Below are 24,890 nucleotides of genomic sequence, written 5' to 3' on the forward strand. Positions count from 1 at the left end.
ATGGTTGTCTGTAACAGAACTACTCAATGAAAATAACATTTGCAAGGTCTGTCCATGTTCTTTCATTTGTGCATTCCTTCTTTCATCTCATAACCATTCTCTCAGTACTTACTGTGTGTTAGGAATTGTGAACAAGGCAGTCCTACCTTCTGCCCTCCAGGATCCTAGCCTAGTGAGAGATACAGTCTGGTGACAAAGCAGATAAAATACAAGTGAATGTACTTTTTGGTAAGGGGAGGTATAAGGTACTCCGGAGCACTCAGGAGGGTTCCCAGTATGTTTTTGAGAGGCATAGGCAGAGGCTTTCTGGAGGAAGTGACATTTGACTAAGACTCAGTGAAGAAAGGAGAGAAGAATGATCCAGGTGGAGGGAGCACCAGACCCAAATCTCGGGATGTGAGAGAGATCATGGGGACTTCAAGGACCTGAAAAGCAGGTCTGTGGGAATGTGGTGCTGGTGTAAAGGCATAAAAAGGTGAAGAGAGTGTAGAAACGCCATGCTTGCCTTGTTGTAACATGAGAGACAAAGCTTTGACACCACGCTCAAAGATTAGCAAAGCTCCTGAGATACAGGTGCTGGCCACTGGCCACCAGAACAGGACTCTGCTCGGGGATCAGTGAGTGCAAATGGCAGGCCACGGCCTAATTTAGTTTCAAATGTGGCTAGTTCAGCCTGAATTGCATAGAGTTAACTTTCATGGTGCTAAAAATAATAAACATTTAAACATTTAAAACACTTAAAACTAGGGAGATTTGTTGAAAAGCTAGGTTTTTGGCTTCTTTTGAAAGATCAGAATGCTCTCAGTCTCTCATGGTGACAAGCCTCTGAACATGATGCTCCCTGGTTCTGGAGACCCACGGTCCCGCCCTCTTCCCCCTGTTCCTTATCTAGCCTATTTTACTACAGCAGAGAGGTGAGGTGTGGACAACTGGGACTCAAAACCGAGCTCTACCCTGTACAAGCTGTGACTTGGGCAAGTTTCTTAATATTTCTGTATCTCAGTTTTATCCCAACAAAATGGAGATAACAGCATCTAACTTAAATAATTGTTATGAAGATTAAATGAATTGATATTCGTAAAACACTCAGAACAGGGCCTGGCATATGCTGCACGCTATACGAGCTTTAGTTATTATTTTCTTACCTGCTTGGCCCTAAAGGCATCAGGGTTTGTGATCTCTGGTTTGGAGAATCTCTCCTTCTTCACTCCCTGTTCACATTTCACTTGCAAAAATCTCAAGTGTCTCCTTAGAGATTTAAAATAATTTCCTCTTTCTATAGCGGAGTGGTATGGGTGCTGTGTGCAACACTCTGCAACAGTGATGCTCTGAGCATCACTGCAGACTGTCTGACAGCCCAGTATCTTAAAATATCAATTATTTATCCTAAGAGGTCTGCGAGTTGGCTGGAGTGGCTTTATCTCATCCTGTGGTCACTGTGAGGGTGAGGGGAGAGGCTGGGTCTACTCCCCACATGTCTTGCATCTTCCTTGGACCAGCAGGCCAGGTGGGGCATGTTTTTGAAATGCTGATGACAGAAGCCCGAGAAGGCGAGTCCATTCATGCAAGCCCACTTTAAACTCCTGACTCCATCCTATCTACTAGCATTCCAATGGCCAAAGCAAATCACATGGCCAAACTCAATGTGAAGAGGCAGAAGTACACTGGGTCTTTTTGCAGGATGAGCTGCAAAGTTACAGGGCAAAGGGCTTGGATATAAGGATGGATAAAGAGATGGCTTTGTCACTTTCCGAAGACTGTTAGAAGTCAGCACTTCTGGTGATTATGGTTTAATAAGTAATTTGGAAAATCTGTAAATGTTGTACCAGTTAGGACTCTTTTGGTGGTGAGCAACAGAAACCTTAGCTCAACGTATTCTGAACAAAGAAAGGTAATTTATTACCTCATGTTACTTATAAGCTAGAGTGGTGATGACTTCTGGAATGGCTTCTTCTAGGGGCTTAAACAATATCACCAGGCCTTAATCTCTCTCCATCTATTGGGTCCGTTCTTCTTCATGTTGGGTTTATTCCTATGTAGGAAGGTAGCTGTCAGGAGTGTCAGATCTGTCTTCTCCCAGATTCAAATTCAAGGTCAAAAGGAAAGAATGCTCCTTTCTCAACAATCCCAAGAAAAGTTTTAACTATTTCTGATTTAGGCAAATATCCATCTCTGAATCAGACACTTGCCAGGGAAATGTGATACTCTCATTGGTCATACTGAATCACATGCTCTCCTTTGGCAATGGGAAGACTGTCTGTTCCTTCTATGGAATATACACTGAAACTAGGTGAGGAGTGTGCCTTTATTAGGGTTAAAGTGCCTCCATCAGAAGTAGGGAGATAGCTACCCAGTGGTGAAAATATGACACTGTCTGCCATAAATATTCATAGTTGCCCATTAAATTAAAACAGAAGTTCAGAAAGCTCTGTTCCCTGCTTTGTATTTTCCCATACTATTTACGTGTGGTAGAATCTCTGTGTTATTTTATCTAAGCTGCTAAGTAATTCAATGACAGGTGTCTTGAAACAAAGCTAGATATAAATATTTGATGATCGTATTTCTTATAAAGTTAACATTCATCTCAGGGTGGAATTTAATTTATAGTCTAAGGATACTTTCTAATTTTTACAGAGATATATCACAGGAGGATAAATGATAACATTTCAATTCAATTCAACAACACTTATTGTTTGTAAATGTTTGTCAAGTTGAATTGAATTGAATTAACATTTCAGTGAGCATCACTGCAGACTCTGTAACCTATATTTAACTATTTGAAAAATAATCCCTCTTCTTTCATGCTGTTAATCATAATAGTTTTCTTGCCTTAACTTTCCACATTCTTGGTATTCAACACTCTATTCCTGGGGCGGACCGAAGTCATCCTATTCTCCCATCCCCAGAGCCAGGTGCCAAGGCGGAATCCTTTTAGGCGTGTTGCTTGGAATGAATGTGAAATGATAATCTTGGAGAAAGTTTCCGTAGGGCTAAGAATTACATTATAGGGCCAATCCTGATGGCCTAGTGTTTAAGGTTTGGCACTCTGTGCTTCAGCAGCCAGGGTTCAATTCCCAGTCATGGAACCACACCGCTAGTCTGTCAGCGGCCATGCTGTGGCAGCAGCTCCCATAGAAGAATTAGAAGGACCTGCAATGGTACTGGGGCTTTGGGAAAGAAAAAAAAGAAGAAGAAGATTGCAAACAGACATCAGTTCAGGGAGAATCTTTCCCAGCAAAAAAAATTATAGTAAGCATTATAAGGGATTTATATTCATGATTTTATTTATTTTCAAAATCATTGATTTGTTTGTGGTTCTACCCTTTAGGAAAGAAGAAACATTTTCTCTGTTCTAAGGTTTATTCTGTTTGCTGGAGCCTATGTACAAGGATTACTGGTAAACTGGCTCTCAGGAAGAAAATAAAACCCAGTTTGTAACATCTGCCAATTTCCATGGTGTAAATATTCCCACCATGGAAAATTGCAAGCTACCAAGAGTTGTGATTTGCAAGATTCCTGAATGTTTAACAATTGGCTCTCACTAGCCGGCACAATCTAGCTTTAGAACACCATTGGTTCTGTGAGTCGGGGTAGTTCAAACCACTGACTCGTGAGAGTTAAAATACCACTTCCCATAAGCCCATTGACCTGCGACCGCTTACATTTAATAAAACTGATTCTCATCCACGGTCAAAGGCTCTACCTGGCATAAATTCTAAGTCAGAGTAACATTGTTTTGTTTCCAAGAAGTATAATTTCCTTCAGTGGATAACAACTCCAGCAAAGTAAAGCTGCATATGATGATTGTTGATGATTCGGGATGCACGTCTATTATCAGCAGCCTGATGTAGCTAAGGTACCCATTTCCCTAAGTCCCAGGGCAGGTCTCTTATATTCTGGAAAGGCTGTGCAAGTCTTTTCCCCTGACAGGTTGCCGTACAGATTGCGCTGATTCCGTGGAAACAATATTTCCATGTTCCTGAATCTAAATGGAACTTAGTTTTGAAATTGTACATTGACTTTAAGATATTAAGGCCCAGATTTTGATGGACCAATAGATTGCCATCACCCTGATGGACTCGCTTGCTCTCTCTTCCCCTGGGAAAGCAAGGACAGGCATTTCAAAGAGGACAATGATTCTTATTTTAGGAGTTGTCAGAAATCTAGCAAGAAGGAAAAGTTTAGTGCCTAGAAGATCTCTAAGGCTTTTCCTAATTTCCATTTGACCCTTGTCATTTCAACTGATGAGAGAACATTTCTCTCAAGAAATATTAATGACTAAAAACGTGCTTTCTCTTTCAGTTATTTGAACACCAGTGACATCAGGAACCTAAAGCAACATGTGATTGTTAAGCATAATTGAAACTCAGATGGCTGAGGTTTAAAACCACCACCTCTAGCACAAGGCAGGTGATGTCTGCCTAAGAAAGTCAAAAATGTTTTCCAATACCAATAGCAGAGCTACCTGTTGCTGAGGGCACCCTCTACGCCTTTGTTATGGAACTCAGGGTAGATGGATATTCACTAAGGGGTAATTTCTAAAGCAAGTGTAGAAGAGTCATGTGCAGAAGTCTTTTCAACAACAACAAACAGCTCAGGAACTCCCGTTCTGCTCCTTTGTTGGGTCTCCAGTGCCTCATTTATCTATTCCCTTGACACACAATCTCTGTAATCTCTCAGATGGAATTCATTTCATCAACTTGCATGAGTACTGAGGAATTTATTGTTATCAGTATGGAAAAGGTGAGCAGTTACACAGTGACACTTTGGTGCTAGTATATTTCTCTAGGTGACGAGAGGGGGAGAGTCTAGAAGAGTATAGAAGGGCCAACGTTTTCATTTTTCCTCTATACTGGTAATTTTTTAAAAAAATCACAATTGCAGTAGAATGTAGCATGTAGATATCTGGGTTGAGTCACACAAGCCGTGCAATATGTTCCTTTACATGCAGAGCACACAGGAACCAGATGGAAAACATGCCCGGGAGTCCTGGGAGGCTCCGTGCATCAGAAGACATTTCAAATGAGGAGATGAGACTGGGAGAGAAATTTGGTCCACAGTGCTCCAGGGAGGTTCTCAGTGGCTGGTGAATTGAGAAAGGGACTGGAAAGGCTATTTCCAGAAAGGAAAGAACGTCCTGCCAAAGGACCCATGACACGCAAAAATATTAAACAGACTCATGCAACAGGTCGGAGACTGAGGCTCTGTAATTTGGAGGCACATTTGTAAGCAAAGGAAGAGGAAGTGTCATAGAGCAAGATTATCATTAATATATGCTTCAGAATCAAGCCAGAATCTTAGTAGAATGAGATTTTTACCCAGTAGAATGGGTGAAAACTCTTCCTAATGTGCGTTTTTTTCTCTCTTCTCTCTTTTTGCTAATCTTGGTGGGAAGGATAGTGAAGAGTTTTATGAAACTATTGTTGCTTTTTGAACCCATTTACCTGGATGACTTTTGCTAGAAATGGTTTATGGTTCCTGCTTTATGTCCAAAAACCCAATGTACATCTGTTTTTTCTGACTTGCATCAGATAAGAATAGGTTTTTTAAGTGTATTTTAACTTTAGACTTCTCCTGTATATTGAAAAGAAAAGTTGTGAGGATCAAATCAACCCCATGTGACTCAAACCTTACTTGGATTCTTGTACAAAAACTCATTTCATTGAAGCATTTACTTAAGAAGTGGGTAAAGTATCCTATAGAAGAGACACTTCTGAACTAGCATTGTTGAAACTATGCTCTGTGGGATAACAGGCTTCCAGAAGATCTTAATAGACATTCTTCCAAAGAATATTTCCATGGCCAAATATGTTTGGGAAATGCTAACTGCTATGTCATTCCTTTCTTGGAGATTCAGAGTGTTCATGGGTACAATAAAGGCTCTGAGAAGACCTGTAATATAGAAACGTTTTTTATCTGGCTTTAACCAGTATGCAGACACTGTTGGTAGTTCACCTCACAACCATTCTTCCTTTTCCTTGCCAGCAGAACCTTGATTTTGCCTAGGTAGCAATATTCCAGCTGGGAACATCAGTCTAAGCCGATCCTCTTTGCCAACAATTGGTTTATGAGTGGATATATGACTCAGTTTCAGTCAATAAGATACAGGAAGAATTCTGTGAAAGCTTATGGGGAAAATATTCTTACCTCAGTAGAGAGAAATGAAGAGAAAATGCTCTTGCTCCAGACCCCTCTCTTCCTCCGCTGGACACTGTTGTAAACAGTGTGGTGTATGAAGCTGTAGCAGCCATCTTGTGAACATGAAAGAATTCTCTAACACTCTGAGCATAGCAGGCTGAAATGATAGATTCCTGATTACTTTATTGAACCATCCAATCAGTTCAATAAATGTCCTTATGAATTAAGCCAAGTCTACTTCTAATTATAGAGAAAAGTAATCTAATTGATATCCCGAGCATTGCTCACATTTATCTGACGATGGAACCCTTTTATGTGGGAAATCTATGAACATGCTGTATCATGGAGTGTAGGTTGGGGACTCTGGTGTGAGCCTTTTGTTACTGTCATAATAGCAGCTCTTCACCCAAATCACCTCTACCCTCTGCTCAGTTGGTATGCTACACTGGGCTCCACAGGCTAAGAAAGTGACCGCAGTGGGGACACTGACCCTGACACGAAGCCCAGGTCCACATTTTTAGCAAAAAGCAGAGTTTTCACTGAAATGATTCAGCTCTGTTTTAGGATGCCTTTCTCCCAGAAGCAACTTCAGCCAGTTTGATGGAAATATTTTAAACTGAGACTATGGGCAGTATCTAAACTTCACGTAGACAAGGTCTGTCAGGAAAGGATTGTACCAGTCTGACTCGCCATCTCCATTACACACATGAAGAAACTGAGGCAGGCTCAAGCAGGCTGAGGAATTGGCCTGGAGTCACAAAGTTGATGAGCTGCCCAACTGGAATCTTCTAGAGTCAGTCCCAGGCTTTCTGCACATGCAAAGCTTTTCTGTACCCTCAGGGTGTGGAGGACTGGTCCTCAGGATGAAGTCACGGCATCGGCTTTAGAATTACAAATTGCCTACACGTTTGTGCCTGAGAAAGTGAGAAAAAGGATGGTTCGCAAAGCTGTCCTTGTATAGTTGGAGACTGTACATATCACTTTTATTTTGTGCTTTACTTTTTTTTCATTAAGTTCCTTTAAAAAATTATGCAAGTAACCACACCTATAGAAATTTGCAAAGAGACATAAAAAGAGAGCTAATAATCCCTGCCTCCCCCATGGCATCCTGTTTTTCCCTCCCTTGGGTAAACATTAACAATTTATCAGGTATTCTTCCATACCTTACTTTGTGATCATGTATAATCGTGGGTAGGTATTACTTTTGCTTTCTTTTTTATAATTTCTTAAAAAATGGAATCCTAGCATCCACATTTCTCAGTACCTTGCTTTTATCTCTTACTAATGCATCATGAGCTTCCCTGTGGTTTAATCGAAGTAGATAAACTTTATTCTTTTTAATAGCTGCATCATATTACATTGTTGCTATAATACATTTTATTTTACCATTTGCCAGTTTCTGGGTATTAATCTTGTTTCTAGTTATTTTGATGATTTTTTCCTGGTAGATTGGCATCTCAAAAGTGGTTTGCTGGATCAGAAGATGTGATTATTATTAATTTTAAAAGCTTTGTAGCAGCTTTCTACCACATTCTCATTAGCACTAGGTGTTGTCTCTCTTTAAAATTTGTTTAGTATCACATGGGCAACATGGCTTAATATTGTTTTAATTGGCACTTCTTTGATTACCAGTGATCTCCAGCACGTTGTCTGATGTTTATTAATGATTATAATTGCTTTTTTCTGAAAGTTGGGCAGTGTGTTAAAGGTTCAAAAACTTCACATCTTGGGGCTGGCCCGGTGGCGTAGTGGTTAAGTTCACGTTCTCTGCTTTGGCAGCCCGGAGTTCTTGGGTTCGGAGCCTGGACATGGACCTACACAGTGCTCATAAAGCCATGCTGTGGCGGCATCCCACACACAAAAATGGAAGAATATTGGCACAGATATTAGCTCAGGGACAATCTTCCACAGGCAAAAAAGAAGATTGGCAACAGATGTTAGCTTAGGGCCAATCTTCCTCACCAAAAGAACAAAACAAAACAAAACAAACTTTACAGCTATGTAACATCTGAAAAAATATTCAAGGAAAAGAGTATGTAAAACATCAAATACTTTGTGAGTCTGTGTGTGTGTGTGTCTGGTCACAACATTGTTGCTCAAAGTAAAGGATCTATATTATCTAGTTAGTACTGATAGGATTTTTCTAAGATGTTTGTATAATTCACAGATGGTGTAACCTATATGCTAACACCAATATTTAACCTTATGTGAAACTTATATAAATAAGTTTGGGAAAAAAGAAGTGCAACTTGTAAACTGGTGTATTCCATGTCCACATTCCAGAATGGCCTTTAGCAAATGAACGTAGTGATAATAATCCCCATTTCCACAGTTTCTATACTTTACAATTTTTTTGTGTATGATTTTATTTAATTTCTTTACAACCACCTCTTTTGAGATTGGAAAAGTACATTCTGTATTCCAGTTTTGCAAGTAAGGGAATTGAGGCCTAAAAGGAGAAGTTTTTGGTTGCCCTGAAATCTTAATTGAGTATATGTGATTTAGCGACGTGATCATATTTTGTATGGTGGCACCGTAATTCCATATGACTGGACCACGGTTTTCAAAACCAGTCCTCATTGCCGGCTGTGATGTTTCTTTCTTTCTTTTTTTTGCTGTTACATACAAAATCGCAATAAATACCTGACAAATGCACTTTTGTCAGTGCCCCTGATCATTTCCTTACATTTGAGCCCCAAATTTGAAATACTGCGTCAAGTGTTATGAACTTTTCAAGGCTCATCATCAAATTACTAGTTTTCAAGGCCAACCATTTCAGAAGGCGTCTCTTTTTATAGAGAGGAATACCAAGCCCAGGGGAGAGGTGTCAATGTTAATTTGCTCTCTGTTCTCAATATCGTTTTAGTCTTTCCTCGGTCATATTCCGTATCTCATATGTCTCTGCCCTTTGCTCATAGTGTGGTAGTTCTTTTTCCCTGATGCTCAAGATGACTTCATAGACCTTCCATCAATAGCTAAGCTCACTTACTTTTAACCTAAAACCAAATAATCTTTCCCCCTGTCCTGGCCTTGGAAAACATGATATTGAGCTTCTTTGATCTTAAGTGAATTTATAAGCAGCACTAAATCCCCATCTAGAATACAAATGTGAAACCCACATGGTCAGAGATGTATATCCAATCTACATTATGTGGCTTTTCACACTGAGGTTAAAGTCTGATGCTAACATGCAAGATAGACATCATCTCATCAAAAACATGTATCTTTCTCCTTGGACCCCAGGGTATTGCAGTAGGTTCCAGACTATTTGTCTAAATTCATACCTATGCCTAAAACAGCACCCTTACTTATTTCTAAGCCTTGTATTTCTAAGCCTTGTCTCTGCATCAGAAGTAGCTGTTTTGTCTTATGTCAGTCATGTTCACGGAATTTTTAGGTTGTCGATTATAAATGTTACTCTGACTTTCATTTTCAGGTACCTAGTAGAAGAAATCAAGAAAAGAGAAGGATTCAAGTTACTGCTGGAAGTAAGTGATTACGAAATTGTGCTTGTGATTTTGTCAGTCAACAGTGATGAAGGTGGTAATTTTCTAATCTGTTATATTTCATTGGTTTTTGTGTTGCAGACTTAGAAACACGTCATTAGCTTAATTCTTAGAGCCCATTATGTTAACTTACTCTATTAGTGAGTATTTTTCCTTTGTTGGATTCACAGAGAACACTCTTGCCTTTAAGTATTGAAAATTAAAGTGCTCAATAATAATTACCAAGGATAATACTGAATAAATTATGACCTCTATCTTGATATATAAATTGTATAATGATTGTACTGCAAATATTCAACTGTGCTATAGTGGTGCCTGCATGTGGAAAATCAATTAAGTGAATGTACAATAATGCATCCAGTTTTCTCTTTTTATGAAATAATGAGAGCATATTAGCTTTGGAGCAATGGGAAAACAAGCCATTTTGTTGTTGGTTGTTTGCTATATATAGGAAATAAGGTGGTTAGAAAGATAGAATATATTGCTTTTTTCCCTAAAATATATGGTTAGAAAATATGAAGAATATTATTTAATTCTGATTTTTAAGAAATATAAAGTGTGAGATTCTCTTAGATCTTCTTATAGCATATACTTGGTAGCAATTTTTAACCTAATGTAAAAATTATCTAGAGCTTGCCACCTAAGAACCTGTTCTGTATATAAGCAATTTGGCTATTTTTTGGTATTCATTTATTCAGCAAGATTTATTGAGTAATTGCTATGTGCCAGGCACAGTTCTAGGCACTGGGAGATACAAGACAGGGAAATTCTCTGCTCTCACGGTGCTTACACTCAATTAGAAAGTGGCAGGCAATAAACAAACAAATTAATACATAGGAAACATCAGGTAGTGAGAAGTCTTAATGAAAACAATAAAACAGCTTCATGAGAGATAATCTAGTATACAAATAAGTAATTAGACAGTTACAGATGTGGCAAGTATTATAGTGGAAATAAATCAGGTGAAATGCTGAAATGGGATGTGGGCGGGGGATGGCTTGTTTGGTTTGGGTAGTCCAGGCAGGGCCCTCTGAGGTTATCTTTGAGCTGAGACCTGAATGATGGTAAACAGCATGCCATGCAGACATTTGAGGGAAAGGCCTTCTAGGTAGAATCAATAGATAACTGCCAAGGCTTAATGCTGGAAAGAGTTCTATGTGTTTGAGGAGCCAAAATAAGGCGTATTAAGCAAGGAGGGGAATAGTAGGTGATGGTTTTGGAGAGGTGGGCAGAGATCAGCTCAGGTGGAGACCAGTAGGCCATGGTAAGACCCTTGGCGTTTATTCCAAGTGTAATCATTGGAGAAGTTTAAGCACAGGAGAGTCTGACTTCCATTTAAGAGATCATGCTGGATGTCATGAGAAGAGAGGAATGGGAGGTGGTGGTGAAAGGAGGACAAGAAAAGAATAAATGATACAAATTGGGAGACTGTTGCAGGAGTTCAGGTGCCATAGGATTATGGTGCCCAGGCAGCTTTGGGAAATACTGCTCTGGAGAACCCTGACCATGGTTTCTGCCACTATCTACAAAGGACGCATCAGACTAGAAGGTTCTGAGAATCCAAAGCTCCTGAAAACTAGGGATATAAAGGAACTTGCAAAGATAGCAGAAGAATCTATATTTAAATAACTTTCTGGTAATGCTACAAAGAAGCAAGAAGACAAATTTAGAATGTGGAATATTCTACAGGACAACTGACCTGGTTTCTTCAACAGGTCAGTGGCATGAAGAAAAATAAAGGAGAGAGTAGCGATGATCACTTTAGGGTTCGAAGAGACCTAAGAGGTATAACAACCAAATGCAGTGTATGGACCTGTTGAAATCTTGGTTTGAACAAGCCAATGGTACTTGTAATTAGTCTGTGGGTGGTGAACATGATGTAATCTACACAGAAGTCGGAATACATTACGATGTACATTTATTTGAAAGTTATATAATGTTATAATCCAATGTTACAATAAAAAATAACGTTAAAAAAATTAAAAGAAACAAGTCAATTGAAAAATGTAAATTTTGAAACAGTTGAAGAATTTCTAATATGAACTGGTAGGAATTATTGGTAATCTTGTTAGGCATGATAATGGCATTATGACTGTAAGAAAATGTCTATATTTTCTAGAGATGCATATTTACGCATCTGGGGATGAAACAACAGCTCTGTGACTGGCTTGAGTTTGACTTTGAATCACCTTTTTCATTTTTTTGTGGTTGAATTACTGCTTTATTTTCTCAAATTGGAATTGCCGCCTTTATTTCTCTGGCTATGGGAGCTATAGTAATTATGGACAGTGCTATGCACCTCATAATTGCACAGTCTTTTGATAGAGATAAGAAGAAAAGTGATGAGAAAAAAGATGAACTGATTTAAAAGTTATTTATATGTTCTTCCTAAAAGCTTAAAGACTGAGGGAGGAACCTCTTGCCATCATCATCAGGGAACTGCAAACATTCACATCCTGGTAATGAAAGTTAAGTGGGTGTTAATCATTAGGCAGCCTTCTGCCCTGAATATTTTGTCTGTGCGAGCCAGATGACCCCAAAGCAGTAAAGGTGACTTCCTCGATGGTACTCCAGGATGCCTACTTAGAAGGATTTTTGTATGTGATCTGCATTTGCTTATTTTCTCTGTATTCTGTTTGGACAAATAAACTAAATTTAGACCTTGAATTTCACATATAAGTGTCAAGTTGATTAGACTCTTTTTGTTAACAAATGCTTTCTTTGGCTTGACTAACTATAACCCTAATGCATGCTTAAGAGATACAAAGATTCGATTGGAACCCAGGTCTGTGAAACTGCAAGTCTTTCAGTTTAGGAAAAACAGAGGTCTATAATTATATATTTTTTCACTGTTTAGCAGATAGCTGTGAGAGTGTTAAGTGGAACGTTGAAAACAGTAAATGAACACAACAAAACAGAGTATCTGGTGCTTGAATATCTTTTCTTGAAAAGAGCAAAAATAATGTATATCTTCTTGAAGATGATTGAAAGTTATCATTTCAAATGAATTCTGCATTATTCATAGGCCCCTGAAAATCATCTCTATTTTCCTGTGTTGGATCTAAGATCTAATAGATGTTTTCCTCGAGGTATATTCATTCTTATACTATCGTTCACATATTTTATTTTGATCTCTCGGGAGAGTCGTAATTATTCAACTTTTGTTTTTCTCTTCCTGAGTTCTACATTAGGAAGAGTTATTTAGGTTTCATAGACTTTCTGAGTTATAAAGGATCTTCAAGGACATCTAGTCAACTTCCTGCTCAGTGTAGGAAATCTCTCTTAACAGTACCTGTAACAGGAGGTCAGCCTCTGCCTGGACACTTCCTGTGCCAGAGAATTCAGTTCATTCCTCTTCCAGGGAGCTCTAATTATTCATATTCAAATACGTATTGAATCCTACTGTTAGCATGTATCAAGCAGATTGCAATTATAATTATCTTTTTATATAGTTTTATTAGATCACAACAACCTTATAATTGCTAAATCCAATGCACATCATTTAATCTTTTTCTTATTAGACTTCTGCAGCATTTTATACCATTATCCACTCCATCCCTCTTGAAATTCTCTCCTATCTTGGTTTCTTTGGCTTCCTCTCCCAGTTTTTATCCTTTTCATGTGACGTTTTCTTCTCAGTCTCTATGTGAAGGTCTCTTCATCTGGGTACCCCGTTAAATGTTCTGCTTCACTCTTTTGTCTTTGGCCCTTCATTGTGTCCACATGCTCTCCTTGAACTGTTTTATCCATATCTAGAGCTCTGTTGTCAATAGCCTCAATAATGTCTCCCTCCTTGACTTGTTTCCTAAACTCTAGTCCTTTGCATATAGGTATGTCCTGGAATTTTCTTTCTTTTTTTTTTTTTGTTTTTTGAGGAAGATCAGCCCTGAGCTAACATCTGCTGCCAATCCTCCTCTTTTTGCTGAGGAAGATTGGCCCTGAGCTAACATCCATGCCCATCTTCCTCTACTTTATACGTGGGACGCCTACCACAGCATGGCGTTTGCCAAACGGTTACATGTCGGCACCCAGGATCCGAACCAGCAAACCCCGGGCCGCAAAGAACCGGAACGTGCGAACTTAACCACTGCACCAGCAGGCCAGCCCCATGTCCTGGAATTTTCAATTAGACCCCCACAGGCACCTCAAATTCAACATTTGTAAAGCTGAAAGGTAGCCATTTTCTTTACCCAAATTCTATATTCTTCTTTTGGTCATTAGAACTATGATCCATCCAAACAAAAATCTTGATGTTGTCTTCATATCTTCCTTCCCCTTCCCCTAAATATATCTTTGTTGCTACTCTTTTCCACTCCTGAAGCCATTGACTTGGTTCAGGCCCTCATCACTCCTCAAATTGGCTCTGTCTCCTAACTCATCTTCCACTTCCAGACTCAGACCCTTCTAGCCCATCTCCACACTGCAGCCCCACTGTGGACTTTTAAAATGAAATCCGTTGCCTAGATTGAAACACTCCAGTGACTCCACATTGCCTCTAGCATCAAGCCCAAATTCCTAAGTATGGCAGATGAGGAAGCCCTTCATGAGGTGACAACCATCTCCATTTCCAGCTTCACCTCTCTCCGGTACAACCCGTCCTCTATTCGTTCCAAGTTCTTGCCATCCCCCTGAATATACTGGCTTCCGCATGTGTACTATTCCTTTTGCCAGGAATGTTTCTTGGATTACAAGAAATTTCTTCTTTTGTACTGCTCATTCCATTGCAGTTTAATTGCCTGTACCTTGCTCCATTACTAGTCTGAGAGTTCCTGGAGATAAGCATATAGTACAAGTCATTTTTCTCATCCCAACGCCTGACCCAATATCTAGAACACGGAAAATTTATGCTTATTAAATTGAACATTTCAGTTGCCCTTCTTTGGACATGCTATAATTTTTTAATATTCCTCTTCAAACATGGTTCACAGATACCAGCATAGTGATGTGTCTCACCTAGTACAGATTTTAATGGGGCTATTCATCAGCTTGAAAACGACATCTTTTTATGCTAATATAATCCCAAATAATAGTTACTACACTGATAGAGTGCTTGCTGTATGCCAGATATAGTAGTAAATATTGAAAATAATCTCCTTACTCATCAAACCCACTCCGTGGCTCAGACAATATGATCTCCATCTGATAGATTAGGAAGCTGAGGCTCAGAGAGTTTGACACTTGTCCAAGCAAAGACCTGGTGAAGTTGGGATTCAAACCATATCTATGTGACTCCAAAACCCAGTCTTTCCATGCTACTCAGGGCTGTCTTTGAAATATTTCAGCAGTCTAATCAAATATTTAAAAGTTAGGAGCTTGAAGTCAATTAATAGCCACCATGGCCTCTCTCTCCGTTCCATATTTGCATGATTGATTGTTTCGTTCTATGTGCTAGATTCTGCATCTATACTTATTAAAATGCGTACTGCTAGGTTTGTTTTTTATCACTACTATTGTGATCTAATGACATTATAAGCAAAAGAGATGAATTTCTTTTAACATGACTCAGTTTTAGAGAATGCAAGCTACATGTTTGTGACCATTGACTTTTTCCCTCAAGGGGTCTCATATCATTTGCTCAATAATCCTTGCAGGAATTGACATCAAATCACCTGCTTTATTTCTTGGAATATATCTATTTTTTCCTCTTTGAAAATCAGGATAGAGTGCATCCATCTTTTCTTCACTGACGCTTCTCTTCTCCATGAATTTTTAGAGATTATGACAATGGTTTTACTGCTATAGGTTTTTTGTGTCCTGCCCTATCATCTGTCTGGTTTAGACACTTGGATTCCTTTTTATATCTTCTCAAGTTTATGGTGTTAGAGAACGTAGACTAAATGTGTTCCTAAGACACCCAAGAGGTCAGGCTTTCATATACGTAGGGAATTAAGTGGCATGTGAATGGTTCTACTCTGAAAATACTCACTAGTGCTATGAAGCCTCCTGAAGGAAGTCAGTATATAGAATGCAAGCTACAGAGGCAAAGATACAGGGAAAACTCAAATATTTTTCTTGTGAACATTCAAGGGGATGTCTTTTCCAACTCTTAATAATTTTGGAAATGACTACAGTAATGGTATTTCACCAAATGGAGCATCAAATTTCCTCCACTGAAAGAAGTGAAGTGTCAAAAAGGCTTCCCAGTTTTTCAAATGTCATAGCACTGAAGCCATGCCATTCTAAAAGAGACCATTTGGGGGAAAGGAATCACAGATATATCACTTTTAAAATATCTAAACAGAAACTTATGAAAGGAAGCAAATTTATAAGGTGATTCAAAGTTCTAGATCCTAACTTATAAAGTATAGAGCACATCTGGTAGCAGATAAAAACTGTTGCAAAATGATTCATAATGTTGCCACATAAATGAAAAGAAATAACTAATTTAATGATGTAGTAATCAGGGTCCAATAAGAAGACAAAAACTGCACAGCAATTTGAAGTGGGAAAGTGCAATATAAAGAATTATTGTCCTTGCTTCGACAGCACATGTACTAAAATTGGAAGGTTACAGACAAGATGAGGATGGCCCCTGTGCAAGGATGACCCACAAACTTGTGAAGCATTTCATATTTTTTAAAAAAAGAATTATTAACAGGAGCTTGGAGTCAGAGGGGATTGCCTCATGGAGAGAAAGAGAACCCTAAAAAGTACAGGAATAACAGATATAGAGAACTTCCACTACTCCTGGAACTGAGATAGAGCGTCCAGGCAAGAAGCCACCCCCTCCCTGGCTGAGATCCAGACTTGGTTGGAGAGAGCACAGTGTGGCTCACTGGATGGCAGGGAAGTTCACTGAGGTGTCACTCCAGTGGGATTCTCTAGAAATCCACCTTCTGGAGTGCTGGAGAAAGCCATTTTCAGGGCAGTGTCATACCTCGGAGCTCACTCCAGCTACCCACGGGGGTTCCAGAGAAGCCATCCAAGGCCATGTGCCTCGCTGGCAGCACTCCCTTATGGAACCACCTGAGGGGAGTGTGCCAGTAAAGCCTTTTACGGGTGCCCCCCTGCTGCCAGTCGGCTGTGAAGCCACCAGAGGGGGTGGTGCTGGGGGAGCGGTTGGGGGGCCACTTGCTGCTGGTCACCAAGGCTGCTGAGAAGAAGCACACATACTGCAGGAGACCCATGAGGAGAGCAGATCAGAACCAGGAAGAGACACCTCTTCCTTCTCAGTGACCCTCCAGCACCCTCTGCTGATAAATTCTAAGATTGGACCAGACGGCAAGGAGAAATGCTTATAGAGTCTACCTCCATTTTCACAGGACACAAAGAACGGGAGGATTTGGAGCTGAGAGGCAATAAATTGGTAACTGACATAAATGGTATCTAGAAAAAAAATCTTTGTTGATACAACATGCATTCCTAGAATCTAGTGACAGATAATAACTGTATTTTTTTCTACTTTCTAATCAACTATAGCTACTTTATTTGAAAAGATTTATTCACATTAAATGATTAAAAGTCTTGAAAGCCAGTACATTCTATGTTAGAGAAACCAATCACTTACAAATTAGAAATCCAAATATAAATTGTGCAAATTTTTAAAAACTATTGTAGTCTCATGATAAATATTTGTGGAAATTGGGTTAAATTACATAGTACTTGATTTTGAATTACTCTAGATTTGTAGCTCTTCTTTTTTGTCAAGTCCAATAAGCATGTCACAAATTTCAAAGGTGAAAGGATGATCAGATCAAGAACATCTTGTTGAACTGAGAATGTTTCTGCGCATTCACTTGTGATTTAAAATCCACGAAAATCAGAACTCTATGTAGTACCAGTCTTAATTTTAAGATATGAAATGAGAGCTATTTCCTCTTTCTGAAATACTTCGAAACTTTATACTGACACTGGAGCATAACTGATGGTTATCGAGAACTGTTATAACATTGGTTATTACCTACACACTGTGTTTGTGGTGGAAAAATGGGAATCATTTCAAATACTGTCAATGCTAAGAATCAAATAAGGAAGATGCTGAGTGGGTGGGCATGACCAATAATCTTTCCTGAATACAATTCTGTGTATCCAATATACACATCATATAATATAAATAATAAATAAGTAAAGATCTATAATATAAAATATGTAATATATATAAAATATATGAATATATAACATTATATGTATAAGATAATATATAAAATATATAATATATAAAATATATATATGATATAAGACCTCCAATATAGTGTCCCAAATCTCCTGGTCATTGAATACAAGTCTTGCCATTGCCTTTGGCATACCCTGTGTTTTTTGTCCAGTGAGGATGAAAGGTGTGGTGGAGAAGACCTCCTTGTCTGTGTGGCAATGGCTAGACTAAAACCTGTTTGAGAATGTTATTGCATATTTAACCAAATCGTGTCTCATAGAAAAGCAGATTACTGGGGAAGATGACTGGGCTATGGCCACTTGAGATCAGGCTTTCTCAAACATAGATGATGCATACTCACTTCAGAATCACCTGGGAGGCTTCACAAAATGCCAGTTCTTCAGCCTTTTCTATGAGGGACTCTGGGCATTCTAAGCACAGGGACTGAGAATCTGTACTTTGAGCAACCCCTAGCTAACTCACATCCTTTCTGATACTTGAGACTGAAACTGATACTTGAGAGCCTGGAGTCAAGGTGATGCTCTTTCTTTTTTCCAAAGCGGCATTGGCTAGGGTCACAGAGGGCTGGTCAGTGAAGCCTGAGTGGGGCGTATGTTATCAACTCACAGGTAATCGGGGATTTTGCATTTATCAGGTATTGCAGGTAACAGAAGCCAACTTTGGCCTCCTTAGGGAAAGAAGGAATTATCGGAAGGATATGATGGCATAAAGATTAGAGTTGAAGAGGATGGAACCAGGACATCTCTGGGCACATGTGTATCAGGCAGAGCTGGGTTGAGTTGGCTTCAAAGTTTACAATGTTTATTCCTGATTTTGTGCTCTTCCCTTACCTGGAGGAAAGAGCACCCTCTAAGTGTACCCAACTGAGAAGAAAAATTTCCCATTAGGCTGTTATCAGAAGTAAGCAGAATGGATGTCTACTCTGTCCGATTCTGACTTATCAACGTAATACACACATGATAACTCTTAAAGAAACTAGCTAAGAGTTTAATTGCATTCTAAGATTAACCTTAGGTTAACAAAACTTTCAAATTTTCTTAATCCTCAGCCTGAATATGCCAATATTTGCTTTTGGTACATTCCACCAAGCCTCAGAGAGATGGAAGAAGGACCCGAGTTCTGGGCAAAACTTAATTTGGTGAGTAAGAAGTAAATTGAATTTTCCCTTTTGATGAAATAGATTCAATGCCCATTGTCTATTGATCCTATAAATAATTCCCTATTTGCAAGAAACTCTTGAAGATCTAGAGAGGTGGCTCCTGGTATATTAATTCCTGATGACATGACAAATAGTTGTAAACATTGTTTACATTTAACAAATTAGCATATTTGATGCACACACAAATTCAAAATAATCGTGCTGCTTTCAAGATCGTTACAGAATTTATTAGAAGTTCTAGTTCACAGTACACTTCACACAGGGTGCTCTGGTAATGGGACACAAGGTTGAAGTTATACGATTAACAGCTTCTTCTTTCAGCTCTGCTAGTGCCCGTCTGTGACCATGTGCATCACCTCACTTGGAGATAATGTTGAAAGTCTAAATCTGTTGGCCTTTGTGAGTGTGACACCTTCTGTTCTTTTCACCAACAAAGGCCCTGCATCTTGTCCAAGGGGCTTATGTGATAAAAAAGAAAAGAAGTGCTAGCAAACGGGTTTCAACTGATCATCGAACAAAATGTGCTTGAAAGCGTTTCACACCCAGCTGGTGGAGGAGAAGCTCCAGGCTCTAGGGGCTTCTTTTGTCTACCCTGCACCATTCCTCACATGGCCCGGCTGGTTAAAATCCTGCCTCTAATTCAGATTTCCAAGAACTATGAAGTCTTATGAGTCAGCACTACTTTATCCCCTTCCCGTGCTGCATGGACATAATGTATATAAACATGACCCTGGTTAGTAAAAGCTCTGGCTTGCAAACCCCTCCCTACCCTCAGTGGGGAAATCAATGATGGCTTTAATGGCTTTTATAGGTGATAGCCCTTCTACTTGACCTTTAGAAGAAAAGGAAAAACTCGCCAGTCAGGCAAGCAGCACACATTGACTGAGTGTTCGCTGTGCTGTACACTGGAGACACAAACACCAAAAAGACTTGGTCCCCGCCCTGAAGAAGCTCATATTTGAGGAGACAACTGAGCAAAGAGATAATCACCAGGTACCTAGTAGGTGCTAGATGGAGATAAATCCTGTTTATAGAGACAACAGAGGGGCAGGGTACCTGCCCCAATATGTGACACTAGAGCTGAGTCTTGAACAATAAGTAGATGCCAGTCAGGGGACAATTGTAAAGAAGTGGATCCTGGGAAGAATGACAGCATTATGGCCTAGATTTTAAGAGAGGGGGTTGTGAGTCAAAGATCATAGGGCTGCCAAGAGCAGAGGTGGGAGATGAGATGAGAGCAACAAGCAGAGGGAGGGTCATGGGGTCCTTGTCTTTCATGAGCTTGGAATTTGTTCCTAATTAGCAGGAAGAGGGAAGACCATGGCCTTTAAGCCATAGCCACCTCACCTGCAGCATCTCCTTTCAGCCTCGGGTCATTTTCTGTTTATTCATGGCTCATTAAACCTCCGGGACTGTAACATAATGCATATCCAATATATAAATCTTCTCCCTCTTGTCAAACCTGTGATCAGGCAGCAGAGATGGGAAGAGATGGATGGTGTTATCTGTGCCTTTGCCTAGACAAGCCCTTCAATACCCATTTCAGCAGTTAACATAGTCTTGGGGTTCATCTTGCATTTTTGTCGCTCAAGGCAAGTAGGAAAGCGCTAAAGAATACATTTCAGATGGTAAGTAACCCATGAAAAGAAAGAAGTCCTGGACAAAGTGGGAATTTAATGGTGGGGTTTCTAGGGACATTTTCCGCTTTGATGGAATGCAACTGACATTTTTTGGTGGAATGGGGGAATAATTGCTTAGAGTTGGGAAAGAGATGGTTGGCATTTTTCTCACTTCTTGATTGTTAAGAAAAGCAACGAGGAATGTGATATTTGTGTTTTACTGACTCAGTACTGTTGCATAGACACGGATCAGGATAACTAAGTAGTCCCGTTATGTTTGGGAATATTTTTGACTCACTCTTTCTTTATTTAAAGAAATATCTACATTATCTAGTCTCATAAAATTCAAAATTGAGGATGGATATATAAGATAAAATAAGATAATTCAGCCTATATTACACTTTTAATCTTAACTGGAAATTAAATATGAATCAGGACATTCTCTTCTTTCCTCACTATTTGCCAGCTCTGATTCTTTTGTGGTTAATATCCATGATTCTCTATCCTTTCATTTTGGAAATGCTTTTCTGCCATTTAGAACCGTGGGTCCCTTGCCCAGTCTAATATTGTACTATTTTAATTGTTACGGTTGCTTCTGATTAGTAAACATGTGCATTGCCAACAAATTATCATGGTTCTCAGATTCTTAGTTTCCTTTTATTCTCTCTCTTGGTGTGGGGGTGTGTGCATGAATTTGGCAAGAAAAGGAGGCATGGAAATCTATTGTTGATGTACATGGTTTTATGCTTACTGTAGCATGAGAAAGCAAGTATGTGATTTATAACCTGGAGTGTGCTTAAAGCACACTTGAAATTTATTTCAGGATTTATCTTAGATGGAGAATCACAGACAAATAAATAAACTGAATACGGCTTTCCCCCTCCAATTCAGACTAGTGTCAGGTGGAGCTGTCAGATTTCAGAATCTGCGACGTGGTAAGTCTTCCCTTTGGCAGCAGGAGGAGAGAGGGATTATTTTGTAATGAATCTGGAGTTTCAGAGTACATGTGTGTCGTGTATGTGTGTGTGCGCTTGCAAATGTGCATGCACATGTGAGACTATTTTGAGAACACAATCACTCTGCAGTCTAATGAAACTATGATGGTCACTCCGTGACACTATATTCCATCACTGAGTTCCAGCGACTTCTCTTTTTGAGACGGCCTCCATAAAATGCACTTCTTTCTGATTCTTTTGGGCATTGTCGTATTCTAGGTCTTCATGAGTTCCCTGCCCAGGTTGCATTTGCCTCTTTTCTGGTCTCCTTGCCTCCTGCCATCTCCTTTTCCTGTTTATTTTCTTTACTCTCTGCACATTCATACCTCCACCTCTGCTTTATTGTGTCACTCTCCTGCTGGAAGTTTCTGAATGGCTTCCTATTCTTTATAGGAGAAGTTTTCAACCCTATAGACCCAATGACCACTGTTCATAGTAAATATATATATTTTCTTTGGTGAGGAAGATTCACCCTGAGCTAACATCTGCTGCCAATCCTCCTCTTTCTTTTTCGCTTGAGGAAGACTAACCTTGATCTAGTATCTGTGTCAATCTTTCTCTATTTTGTATGTGGGATGCCTCCACAGCATGGCTTATGAGTGGAGTAGGTCCACGCCCAGGATGTGAACCCACAAACCCGGGCTGCCAAAGCAGAACGTGTGGAACTTTAACCACTCGGCCACAGGGCTGGCCTCCACAGTAAATATTCTTAATGTTCCATTTACCCACCTAAAATAAAACCAGTAGAAAATATGACATATCTACACATAATTTTGTAAAAGGCAATAGAAGGCCTTACATGTAATATGAGGGAAAAATGATATTTTTAGTAAAGATAAGTATTTCATTACGTAAGTGCTTAGGCATGACAATATTAGAAGACATGAAGAAGGAATAAGATTCTCTCACATACTTTTAGAATCACAGTGAATCATACAAACTCAGACTGTTATACGTAGGTGATGTTGCTGATGCAGATAACAGGGACAGTGTGGTATTAGTGACATAATTTTCAAAAATGGTGTACAACTCTTGGTGAAACATTGAAGAAAACGTTTTTCCCTTGATTTTCATGGTAGTAGAAAACTTAGTATTTATGAAAAATGGGCACAGAATATTCTACATTTGCATGTAAAACAGAGTTCAGTTCTGGGCTTGAGTAATTGTAACCAGGCTTCTGACCTCATGCATTTCCGGTAGGACATTTGAAAGTCATGCCAGACCAGAGACAGTTTTTCATTGCTCAGGATTGCTCTGCACATTGCGGGGCAGCTAGCATCTCCGGTCCCCACCCACCTAACAGCAGTGGCATCCTCCAAACATTATGAAAACCAAAACCATCTGCCTAAATTTCCAAAATCTTCACTAGAGGTGTAGTACCGTTCCTGGAGAATGACGGGTCCCCAGGGGACAATCTAGCCCATCCTACTCGGCATCCAAAAGCCTCTAAGTCCAGTCCTCAGGTATCAAAATAGCAAGAGATTTTAAAGGACCTAAATATTCAACTACAGGGAATTGGTTACATTTCAGTAACAATTTATATGCAAATTTCTAGTGTATAGACAATTAAAATTCTGTTCCAAAATAACATATTCATAATGTATTATTAACTGAAACATGAGTTATAAAAGAGTCACTATAGTATGATACCAATTTTGAAAAATTATATGTTCGTATATACATAGGTGTTTATACACATACAAAATATAGTATATGGTTAGATAAGGGGCAGACAGTAGGCTCCAAAATATTTTAGAGATAGAGTTATAGGTGATATTTCCTTTTTTGTGTGTTACTCTGCAATTTCTTAATTTTCTGCAATTAATGAATATTGCTTTTATGAAAATATCAAGAATAATAAACCACAGTATCGAGTAATTGACCTAACGAAGCGATAGACTTCCTTGAGTGCTTATCTAGACAAAGCCTATCCAGGTTTTGACCTCAATCTCCTAACAAACAGTTAAAAAAACTGAAAAAAATAATTGAGGATTCACTCCAATTTATGTTTACTGTTTTTAAACTATCTACATGTATTACTTTTTAAATATAGTATGTATATTGAAAAAATACACAACGTAAGTTTTCTTAAGGATGAATCTTAAATTTTTAATTATTAAGAAGTGTTCTGGGGGCCAGCCCCATGGCTGAGTGGTTAAGTTTGTGCGCTCCGCTGTGGCGGCCCAGGGTTTCGCCGGTTCGGATCCTGGGCACGGACAGGGCACCACTCGTCAGGCCACGTTGAGGCGGCATCCCACATGCCACAACTAGAAGGACCTGATACTAAGATATACAACTATGTACGGGGGGGATTTGGGGAGATAAGGCAGGAAAAAAAAAAAGAAGATTGGCAACAGTTGTTAGCTCAGGTGCCAATCTTTAAAAAAAATAAGAAGTGTTCTAATCTTTTCTTCTTATACCACAGAGGATTGTCTTGTTCGGACATCATGATTGTACCATAGTCAATCAATTTTTTTGCAAAGTGTTTTCTCTCATGACTTATTCCCAGACGTATTACCATATAATTTGTCTTCCCTTCCCGTTGCTCTCCTTCTCTCTCCTTACTGAAATACCCACACCATCCACACTGACTTTAAGGTCAGAGGCGCTGCTGCTGCTGATTTACAGTGAGATCTTCCACAGCCCTCTCAGGGCACCCTGAAGCTTCCAGTATCATGGTGGTGCTACATTTGCTCTCTAAAGCCACGGCCCCAAATAACGTTATGTGCGTTTGTTTCTTCTGAGGCTGCATCCCAGTGATGAGATATGGAGGGCAAGGGAGTTGGGGATGGACTGCAAAGATAAGCCAGGAAGCGTTAAGACCCAGAGAATGTACTGAAAATTCCAGTAGTTTGCTTGTCTCGTCCTTACTCGGTGTTCTGAAGCAGAAGATTTCCTCTTTTGTCAACGTTTCATACATGACTCTACATCATGCCACCAAAATTTACATTCTTGAAAGTAATTAGCAAGTTGTCTTTTGGTACTCAGGCATGGTCACTTCAACTTTTTTTTATTTGCAGATTTGTGAGGAATATCAGTCATTTCCCCTCAACGCTGGGGGAGGAATAAATCTGTTAGAACATACTTGATGGGTTTGTTGTTTTACTGCTTATTTGGTGACGTAACTTGATAGGACATTCCAGATATCTTTAGAGGGAATTTAGTGTTCTCCCTGGCAGGCTCCTGATTAAGAGCACTTGCAGATGAGATTGCACAATCTGGGTAGGACGATGTGCTCCCATGGAAGTCTCACATCAAAGACGCCTGAACAGGCCACATTCCGGGACTGCAGGCAGGCCTGTGGGGCCCCTTGCTCTACCATTTGTCTTGCATATGAACACACATGTGTGTAAATTCACA

At 39.4% G+C, this 24,890-nt stretch overlaps 1 protein-coding gene and 1 non-coding gene across 12 annotated transcripts in view; both read left to right on the plus strand.

The window, feature by feature from the left end:
• GADL1 (glutamate decarboxylase like 1) overlaps positions 1 to 24,890 on the plus strand; it is a 157,994-nt gene that overhangs the window by 87,484 nt on the left and 45,620 nt on the right. For 7 of the 11 annotated variants that reach the window (XM_005600868.3, XM_005600869.3, XM_070238071.1 and 4 more), the window contains 2 exons: positions 9,575 to 9,626; positions 18,806 to 18,895. In XM_005600868.3, the coding sequence (XP_005600925.1) occupies positions 9,575 to 9,626; positions 18,806 to 18,895 (142 nt within the window). Of the gene's footprint in view, positions 1 to 9,574; positions 9,627 to 18,805; positions 18,896 to 19,727; positions 19,910 to 24,890 lie in introns of all 11 variants that reach the window. The other 4 variants (XR_288569.3, XR_011427010.1, XR_011427009.1 and 1 more) reach the window with 1 other exon arrangement.
• LOC111768511 (U6 spliceosomal RNA) lies at positions 16,115 to 16,221 on the plus strand. Its single transcript, XR_002800911.2, has one exon. It is a non-coding gene; the product is annotated as a U6 spliceosomal RNA (small nuclear RNA).

This window comes from Equus caballus, chromosome 16 (assembly GCF_041296265.1).
Source record: "Equus caballus isolate H_3958 breed thoroughbred chromosome 16, TB-T2T, whole genome shotgun sequence".
Taxonomy (NCBI): domain Eukaryota; kingdom Metazoa; phylum Chordata; class Mammalia; order Perissodactyla; family Equidae; genus Equus; species Equus caballus.